The sequence below is a fragment of the Haliotis cracherodii genome, unplaced genomic scaffold (genome assembly GCF_022045235.1).
Source record: "Haliotis cracherodii isolate W230 unplaced genomic scaffold, xgHalCrac1.p SCAF_22, whole genome shotgun sequence".
Taxonomy (NCBI): Eukaryota; Metazoa; Mollusca; class Gastropoda; order Lepetellida; family Haliotidae; genus Haliotis; species Haliotis cracherodii.
Genome location: NW_027266278.1, coordinates 1,445,308 through 1,455,976, shown reverse-complemented (window position 1 = coordinate 1,455,976; position 10,669 = coordinate 1,445,308). Strand labels below are relative to the sequence as shown.

The 10,669-nt window shown below is 41.6% G+C and overlaps 1 protein-coding gene across 1 annotated transcript; it reads left to right on the top strand.

The window, feature by feature from the left end:
- Positions 1–2,647: 2,647 nt before the first annotated feature.
- LOC139471321 (uncharacterized) lies at positions 2,648–9,550 on the top strand. Its single transcript, XM_071253631.1, has 5 exons — positions 2,648–2,938; positions 5,364–5,506; positions 6,232–6,362; positions 7,509–7,575; positions 8,780–9,550. Exons 1-5 carry the CDS (start codon positions 2,865–2,867, stop codon positions 8,908–8,910), a joined length of 546 nt encoding a protein of 181 aa, XP_071109732.1. The 5' UTR covers positions 2,648–2,864; the 3' UTR covers positions 8,911–9,550.
- Positions 9,551–10,669: the final 1,119 nt, after the last annotated feature.

The window sequence follows — 10,669 nt, the reverse complement described above, 5'->3', positions numbered from 1 at the left end:
GTCTGCAACCTTTTTCAGAAACTACTTACGTTACACGAATTAAACTTTGCACGCGCATCTAAGTGATACTTGTCAAGTCTATTATTTATTGTTGTACAGAGTTATGGTCCTTGCTTTCAACTTAAGTGCACACTGCGTGAAATGGGGATAGGTTTTCTCAGAAACTACTGAAGTTACTCGTATGAGAGCTTGCAGGCTTATTTAAGTGATTCTTGTCAAGATTGAGTTCGAAAATTGGTCTCATGAATTATTTCTTTACAGAGTTATGGCCCTTGATCCATGCAATTTCACTTTGTGCATTGTGTGTCCAATGGGGACAGGTTTTCTCAGAAACTACTGAAGTTATAAGTAGTGATTTTATCTAAGAGATACGTATCAAGACCGAGTTATTTTTATCTAGAGAAGGGGCCTTTTGTGTGTATTAATTTCACATTTAATCATTGTTTCTTACGTAAAGTGGCCATAGTGGCTATCTCTTTTTAAAGCATTAAATGACTTTTTAAATGCACTACTGTATGAACAAACAAAATACAAGGTGCCCCATGGCCGGGATAGTGAAAACGCTCTGTTCCTTTTTATCTTCTCATGTATCGCACTCAAATATTTTATCCACCCAAATTAATAAGATTCGTATTTTTCAACAATTTGTCGTGTGCCAACTGACGTAAACCAATATTCCCCAAATCTCATCTACAACTGCTTATCTAGAGCACTATGTACTATGGATTTCGCGATAATACAAGTTGGGTATTTTGGAAGAAAAAAGCCAAATTAGGTTTTAGAACTGTATTTTTTAAAAGAAATGACCCAGTCGGTAGTAACCAATGACAGAACTAAACGTGCATAATCGCGTTGTTATGTTTCTGTTAAACATGATCACGTGACACAACACGCCTGTCTCTTCAAAAGTTGAATTTGAGCCAGGTGCGTGTGTGGTGTTTTAATAAATAGTTCTTTACAAGTGTCAGTTTTGTTCATCATATTCGGATAAATATTTCCCTCTTACCATGAAAACGAGGAAAATTAAAACGAGATGTAATCACATGCGCACTATAACAAGGAGTTGGCGAGAACTGGTCCTCGGCACGAGCTGGTCAAGTTCTCAAAAAAACTTGACGTTGAGGATATTACGAACGCCTCTGTGAGATATTGATGTGTTAAGATTTAGAGTGACCTCCCTTGTTATTCTCGATGTCAGGCTCCTACCCAGTGCGTGACACTTTCGTTACACTCTCTGTAATAGTTTAGAGAGCTCCGTGAACGTTCTATCGCTGCGAGGAGCTTGTCTAGATATCACTGTTGATTGTCGCCATATTGCATGTAAACAAACAGGTACCAGGTGCCCTCGTGCCTCTAAAAGTGAGTAATTTCTGAAAGTATTAGCTCGTGATTTAGTTCGGAAAACAATAGTCTCGATTTAGGACACAACCAGCCCTTTATGACAGAAACTGTAATGTTAAGCGGATACAGTAATTGATAGGTGTTTTTTATGAGTCGATGACGTTTTACTTCTCGATCCAGAACAGATCTAGGCCTAGATTGAGTGGACTGTCAAGACAAGAAAAGACAAGACTATATCTATGCCTGAATCACTAATATTGGCGACTGCGACAAATATACAAATCGCATTGCGATAGCTGTGGCGTTATTGACACTGGTAGAATAACCTGAACCAGTTTGTGATGTTTTACAACTCTTGTCATGTTTATAGACTGGGAACACATGCAGAAATCTTCATGCCTGAGCACAATGTTCTTGCATCAGGGGTGACTGACAAAGAGAGCTGAGCACCAATTTGTCTTCACGTGATCACATAACATATCTCGATTTCACAAGTTTCAGGCGAGTAATGCATGGTAAAATTACCAACCTTCAGAGAAAATTATTTCATTTTTCTGTTATGTCAATACACGTCTGTCAAAGATATTCACTAACATTTCATCGACTGCATTGATGATTCATCATGTTCATTAACGTAACAAATGTTATATTTGGGATAACACTTTCTTAGGAAAGTACAAGTTCTCATACTTTTTTGGGTTGAGTCCCGTCGGAGATTCGAACCCACACTTGCCAGAGCGAGGCACCTAATCGTCAGCACACAAAGTACTTCACTGAGAAAGTGTTATCAGTGTGACGAGCAAACGCTTTAACCACTAGGCTACCCGACCGCCCCCATGGACTATAAGTATAACGCTGGAAATATGATCGTAGAATTGAGGGACGGTGGACTAGGGCTCAGCTTCTACTATCTGACATCTGGGTGTACTGTTTGCTATAATACACAAGCAGAGAGAACAGATAGTAACAGTTGATAAGTACTTGAGACTTGCAGTTGAAGCTCATTGACATGAGTTAGAGAAATAGTCTTTCTCATATCTAAATATCATGATTTCTAGATTTGAGTACTGTCTGGTATCTTGTGATACTGATATCACGATACATCACATCATATAGTAAGAAATGATGAAATCACTGAAATACAGCTCAACAATCTTTTTCTTCATACCTTAATTTATTGTTATCTCAAAAACTTTAACAAAGAAAACCACATGAACAAAACAATTCTAAATGAAGGGATGCTTATTAAATGTAACAGTTGGTAGAGGCCTCCTCAGCTACCACGTTCTCGTAATCTGCCATGTCTAAAGTTGGTGCGATGCTACTTCTGTCATTATGGGAGGTAACTCTGTTAGTTCCTGTTCTATTTATAAAGTATCGCGATCTCACAAACTGACGTTTTAAGTATCATTGTTCCAAAGTATCAGTGATATCATAGGTATCGGTGAATCGTTACAGTCCTAATATTTTCACGTGTTAAATGATGTAGTTTCAGTGGATCAACTAGTCATCGCAGGCTGGTCATGTGGCAGTACCTGTGGGCCCATGGCGTGTACCACCTGGTCAGGTGGTTTCCCCGCAACAACAGGACGAAAATGTAAGTACAGTAGGGGTGTCACGATGAATCCAAATATCGATATATTGCTATTGGTTAGCACTTAAAGTCAATAAATCAATTGTTAAATCAGTTTCCGATCAGTGGTATCGATTTCAGTTAGGAATAACAATAGTTTTGATTGTATTTACCATATCAATAAAATACATGCAAAGCTGTTCAAATTTGTTTTTATTTTGATCATGAGTGGTAGTAATTTACACATCGTAATGTGAAAGTTTCTTTTTCTCAAATTATTAGGGTAAAGAAAAAACAAATCAGTCATATCTCAAACTTTTTATTTGTTGTTATAGTTATCACATTCAAAGGAAACTTCAATTCCAAGGTTTAATTCAACTCTCTTAAATGATACACTGAAAACTATCGATATTTATCGCAATGGTAGCTTGCAATATCAATAGTTATCGCGATAGTTTCTTTCAATATCAATAGTTATCGTAATAGTGATTTCAAGACCAATAGTCACCCCTAGAGTACAGCATCTTGTGTAAACATGCTTTCGTGACATCCCCTGATTCTTGAGTACAAAAAACTACCATGGCTGCTAGGGCTGGAAGGATACCTCAACTGTGTGATCTGATACATATCACCATACCTTGCTCACGATCCGATACATATCGACCGCCTCCGTGGTAGAGCGTCTGCCCGGAGAGCGGACGGTCTGGGTTTCGATCCCCGGCCGCGTCATACCAAAAGATGTTAAAAGATGGTACTTGTTGTTACCCTGTCTGGCGCTCGGCATTAAGGGGCTAAAACAAGGACTGGTCGGCTCGGAGTCAGTATACTGTGTCTGAGTGGGGTATTCATGTTAAACTGCGGCATGGTATCTCAGTGGGCTAGCACTATCGGCATCAGTCCGGACTAGTACAAGCAGCCATACACACACGTGCATGCACGTCACTATATGAGTGCAATAATCTTGGACGCAACGTTAAACCCAATTTCACCATCACACCGATACATATCACAATACCTCACTTACGATCCCATACATATCACGATCCGATACATATCACAATACCTTGCTCATGATCCGATACATATCACAATACCTTGCTCGCGATCCGATAGGGGGCACAGGTGGCCCAGTCGTCTAAGGCGCCGCGATTCGCTGTGCAGAGTTGCGTCCCTTAGGCACGCCAGAAACCTATGTTTGTGGGTTCGAATCCCGGTTCACCCCGATTATGTTTCAATGTTTGTCAGCACCATACCCGTGCTCCTGGGTTTCACCGAAGTGGTAAACGTCTGAGACCTGCATCACTTCGGGCTTTCCTCCCACATTCAGCTGACACGCCGTGATATAACTGGAATACTGTTAAAACCCAACTCACTCACTGACGATCCGATACATATCACAATACCTTGCTCACGATCCGATACATATCACCATACCTTGCTCACGATCCGATACATATCACCATACCTTGCTCACGATCCAATATGTATCATGATACTTGCATGTGCTCTTATCTGTGGTGCGTCAGCCATTTTTCTCATAGACAGGATGGCCAAATACCTGGCACACTGATGATTTACAGTTGGCAGTGTCAAGTATGGCGCAATGGATGAAAATATGTATGTTTTCACTATTAACTTGAACTGGTCAGAATCGATATTTTTTACTTAGTGTGCTACTGTGATCGATACTTGTTTTGAGAAGTAAAAAAATCGCGATCCACTGATGCATCGGTGTATCGTCCTACCACTAATAGTTTACAAATAACTCATCGTTGTTGCTTGATGTGAGGCCTAGTTATGGTGCGGGTTGTACAAGTACCTGAGCATGAGTGAGTGAGTTGGGTTTAACGCCGCTTTTAACAGTATTCCAGTTATATTGCGGCATGTCAGCTTAATGTAGGAGGAAAGCCCGAAGTGATGCAGGTCTTGGACATTTGCCACTTCGGTAAAACCCACGAGCACGGGTATGGTGCTGACAAACCTAGAAACATAATCGGGGCGAACAGGGACTCAAACCCACAATCATAGGTTTCTGGCGTGGCCAAGGGATGCAACTCTGCACAGTGAATCGTGGTGCCATAGACGACTGGGCCACCCGTGCCCCCCTCCTGAGCATGATATACAGTCTTACAAATACACTACATAAACCCCATTTCACCTCACCTAATCTCACCTCACCTCACCTCTAACAAGCACAGGAAACTGATTAGCAATAGACTATGCTTTTTGTAAGAGGCAACTAACTGGATTGGGTGGTCAGGCTCGCTGACTTCGTTGATGCATGCCATCGATCCCAATTACGTGGATCGATGCTCATGACTTCAATCACTGGACTGTCTGGTCCGGACTCGATTATTTACAGACTGCTGTCATATAGCTGGAATATTGCTGAGTGGGGCATTAAACAAGAAACAAACAACCAAAACGTCCATTGTTTGCATTGTTCCAGCTTCTTCCTGGTAATGCTGCTGACCGCCGCCCTCCTGGTGCCGCAGATTGTAGTGTTGCTTCTTGACCACTCCAGTCGGTGGTGTCGGTACAAGCTCTTCGACTTCCTCATCGTGTCCATCGTGTTCACCTTGTTCCTCATTGGTGAGTGTTGGGTTTTTTATTTCCATTTTAAAAAAATAGGAAATCCTAAAACTTAAAAACAGTGTGATCCAATACAAAACATAGTTACTTAGTGATTGGTGCCACTGGTGGGGCAGGATACGATCACCTTTTCGCAAACACCTGGTGTCATTACTGTATGATAGTGATTCATAAACATTTCGGTAAATGCTTTATGCAGATATTTCTATTGGATATGGAAAGGGTTTTGTTGCTTTATTCCCTTTACATGTGCACTGCTTTACTGCACATCTCGTGTTATGGTCATGGCTGCAAAAGGAGTTTGTATGCTTGTTTATATAGGGAGTCCCTTTCCCAGGTTGATGGTATACAACTGTTTATTTGGTGACATACTAGTTTAAACAAGCAAGAAAAAAGAAAAAAACACTGCACGCCCGCACGATATTTTCATTGACATTCAAGTTTTTTGTTTTTTGTTTTTTGTTTTTTGTTTAACGCCGCACTCAGCAATATTCCAGCTATATGACAGCGGTCTGTAAATAATCGAGTCTGGACCAGACAATCCAGTGATTGACATCATGAGCATCGGTCCACACAATTTTTTAATTTTTAAGCCTAATATGTGTTACCATGTTGCCACGTTACTTACAGCTGCACACCTGATGACCACCTTCATGATACACTGCAAAAAGATTTCTTTACAAAAACATGTTTATAATAAAATAGTTTTTTCTTGTTTTGTTCAGGGTTCACCTTCCTGTTCATGGTGATGATGCCGGTGCCGAGAGCCGTGAAGCTCGGGTTCCACGTGTTCGGGGGCATCTCGCTCGTCATCAGCCTGGCTCAAGTTATCCTGACCTCCAAAGCTGAGTCTTGTGTAAGTTAAACATGGATAATGTTTGCACTAACAGATATGGTGCTTCGGCTTTCCGTCAGGTAGCAATATAAGGGAAGTAACTCTGCATGTCATAACTTGTTCTTTGTAAATTGATTTTTGCTCGAGGATATCTTGAATATCTTCCTTAATTTCTAACTCACCCGACTAAAAGTCAAGGGGGGCTTTTGGCGTGGCCTGATTGTCCAGGGTCAGTTGTCCATCGTGTACCATTAATATTTTCTCTGAAAAAAACCTGACCAATAAATCTGATCCTCGCATACTTATTCCCACCAGTGAAGCCAAGTCTCTTTGTTCGAGACTTAGGAATTCAATTTTCATCATGGCCATCACAGCAGCCATATTGAAAAATGAAAAAACAATTTCGGGCCATGACTAATGAAATTTGGTTCTTGTATAGATAGTATTGGGGTTCAACATTTGTTCTTTTTGGGGACTCTTAAATGAGCGAATGTCTTGGTGCCTGGTCAGTCTGGTTGTATGTCCATTATTATCTGTTCATTTTCAAGCTGAAACTTCGTATCAATGATCCCAGCTGTGGTGTCTGTGACATTACTCTGACATTCCTGCATGTGTCATTATGAACCTTGATGTGCAGAAAGTATGAGCTTCTTGGAATAAAAGATAATTGTTTTGGGCATAATTTCATGTCTCCTATTGTATCCTGCTCCGACCTTTGACTTTCAAATACCCCTGTTTTTCTAGGGTTCCTGCATTTTCTACATCTCTGAAAATATTGGCATCATCACATCAGGACTGTCGGTAGAATTGTCCAGGCCAAATATCACCATCCTACACCTTTTAACATAGGATTTATAGCTAAACAAGTGGACGGATGGCAGGCTTTGAGCAGTTTGACTCGTGTCAGTTTCTCCATTGCTGGTCAGAACAGTCATCGCTGCAGCCATTGAGGCAAGGACGAGGGACCAACAGCAATTCAAAGAGGGGTCTCACTCCCATGACTGATTAACATACTTAAAACGATACATGACCCTGTGGTGACCTCCAGTAACCTTGACATTGACCTTTGCAGTTGAAAGATGAGCGTTGCAGTAACCGATTATCATGATGTTCCTCTGATGTTCCATGTCGTGTCAGTTCAGTCATGATGTGTCTGTGCTGTTTCAGAGTAGGACCACGGAATCCCTGTACACGCTATCAGTGGTGCTGGCCATCTTCTCCGCCATTAGCATGTGTAAGTAAACACTGGAAGCTATCCCAGTTTTCATACTAGTTACAAGTAATTACATATCCAATCTGAGCTCATTGTTTCCTCATCATTGACTCATTCAAACTACTTTAAGCTTCACATGAAGCATTCTTTGGTTGCATGGTTGTATAATTGTACTAATAATGTGCACTTTTGAGCTAACCAGGATTGAAGTTCCAAGGGGGCTTTGGTGCGAGGTCTGTTGTTGGTGGGGCGGTGGGGTAGCCTTGTGGTTAAAGCATACTGAAGACCTGAGTTTGATTCCCTACATGGGTACAATGTTTGAAGCCCATTTCTGGTGTATTCTGCCGTACGATTGCTGGAATGTAGCTAAAAGTTGTGTAAAATCAAATTCACTTACTCACTCACTGCCGTATGTCCGTTCAGAAAAAAAGAAATCAAATTGTGAAGAATGTTCTTCACAAGGTCCATGGATCTAAAACTCTGAAATGATGTGTAGGAACACAATCGATATACATTAATGTATGCCAATTGATGGTAAAGCCATTTCAAAATTTGACATGAAACGTGAAAAAAACACAGAAAGAGATGAAACCATGGTAGTATTTGACATGTTGAAGTTCAGATGTAATAACAGATAATGAGTAATAGATGCTTTAGTTTTAGGCAGCATTATCTCTAATCAACTTTGTCCATTTTTTTATGATGTCGCCAGATTGAAATATCTTGCATCTCAAATGCTGCTTTGTCAAAGGTGGTGATGCTTTACATGACTGTTTGTTACGATTATATTGAAAAAAACCTATGGTGGTCTCCCTGTGGGGATTCTGGGTTAGATTAGGTTCCTGGAAACCCATGCTGGTCTCCCTGTGGGGATTCTGGGTTAGAGTAGGTCCCTGGAAACCCAGCTGGTTATAAGCGAAGACATGATGGATTGGGCGGTCAGGCTCGGTGTCTTGGTTGATTGTGTGTCATTGTACCCTGACGACATAGATCATCGCTCATAATATCAATCCCTAGTTTGTCTTCTGCAGATTTGGATATTTACAAGCTGCCGTCATATGACTGGAATATTACGGAGTGGGGCTTTAAACAAACAACAAAGAAATTTAAGGACGGCAACTAATATAAAGTGATTAGTGTGTTTGTTAAGCATGCCCAAAACTTAATTCTTTTGCCACAGAGATGTGTAGCTTTCAACAAGTCAAGGTTCTTATTTCAATTTCAGGTATTTTCGGTTTGATGGCTCCATTTTGGATTGCAAATCGTGTGAAGAAAGACAGTGTTCTGAATGTCCCCCAACGTACAGGAGTTTGTTACGAGCCCGTCAAGTGCTGCTCGTGTCTGTGGCACATCTAACATTCACAAGACAGGAAGACATTCTGCATAAATCCGTAGTGTTTGAAATAATTTTAAAACCCAACAAGACAGAAGGGCATGTGACCTACAAATGTTCCCTGTCCACATTCAGACATTATAAATACTGAAAAGAGGCTAATCGCATCTTGATTCAGTAGAAATAATGCAATCTACTTGAGAATCTACAAGGAGTTATTATAAGACTGAGTGGGTAGGTGGCCTGAACATGGAGCCAAGTCTACAGTATTGTTGTTACGTTTGAGAAGTTTTTAATTTCAAAGGTAGGGCTACTCACATTAATTTCATGACATATTTTAGCCCTGGTTTGACAGCCACAATAACTTGTTGACCCTTAAACTTCATGATTTACTGTAGTATTTACATATATTGTAGCGGGACTTTGATGTAAACTCTTGTCAACGATGTGCTACCATTTGGGCCATAGATACGCGATGCAAAATATACAATCATTACAACCAGTATTATGAAAAAAATGAATGCTTGTACTTTATAGTCTATTAGGGAGTAACTGCTAACTGATGAAGAACATCAAGCCCTACTTTCTCTACAGTTCTAACCCGTCCCAAAAATCTTGCTGCACAACCGTAAGATGAAAGTATTGCTCTTCTTTTCTGTTGGTATATCGGTTGATACCCACAGGGCCACCCGGACCCTGATACCACAGGGCTACCCGGACCCTGATACCCATAGGGCTATCCGGACCCTGATACCCACAGGGCCACCCGGACCCTGATACCACAGGGCTACCCGGACCCTGATACCCATAGGGCTATCCGGACCCTGATATCCACAGGGCTACTCGGACCCTGATATCCACAGGGCCACCCGGAGCCTGATACCCACAGGGCTACCGGACCCTGATATCCACAGGGCTACCCGGACCCTGATACCCACAGGGCTATCCGGACCCTGATACCCACAGGGCTACTCGGACCCTGATACCCACAGGGCCACCCGGAGCCTGATACCCACAGGGCTACCCGGAGCCTGATACCCACAGGGCTACCCGGACCCTGATATCCACAGGGCTACCTGGACCCTGATACCCACAGGGCTACCCGGACCCTGATATCCACAGGGCTACTCGGACCCTGATATCCACAGGGCTACTCGGACCCTGATACCCACAGGGCTACCCGGACCCGTGGTTAGTCATGTGATATTTTGTTTAATGACAAAAACATTAAATCTCCGTGGTTACACTACAAGTCACTAATGTTCACATTTCTGACTATGCACACATTCCTTCTGACTTCTATATGTTTGAGTAAAGACAAAACTTCAGTCAGCGTCGGTGCAAGCAAGACAAGCTTGTTGTATATGTGTATCAATAGCTCTTGCCAGGGCTTCGGTAAAACAATTCCCAATCAGTGACTTTGTACTAACTTCCAGCAGGTAACTGGGTAGTAAATTTGGACCCAGCCCTACCAGAGCAAATCACTTCAAGACCATGTAGTGGATTTCCTATAATTGATATGAATTCATTGGTTGAAAATTGTATCCTTCTATCATTGAAAGTATGTGACTCACTACAAATATGTGACTTTAGTGGTTAAAGCTTTAGCTTCTCATTAACATTATCGAGTTACTTACATTACATCTTACACATTCCAAATACTAGAGTTTGACTTGATGTACATTTAGAAGTGGTTGGGTAGCCTAGTGGATACAACGTTTGCTCCGGGTTCGATTCCCCACAAGGGTACATTGTGTGAAGCCCATTTCTGGTGTCCCTGGC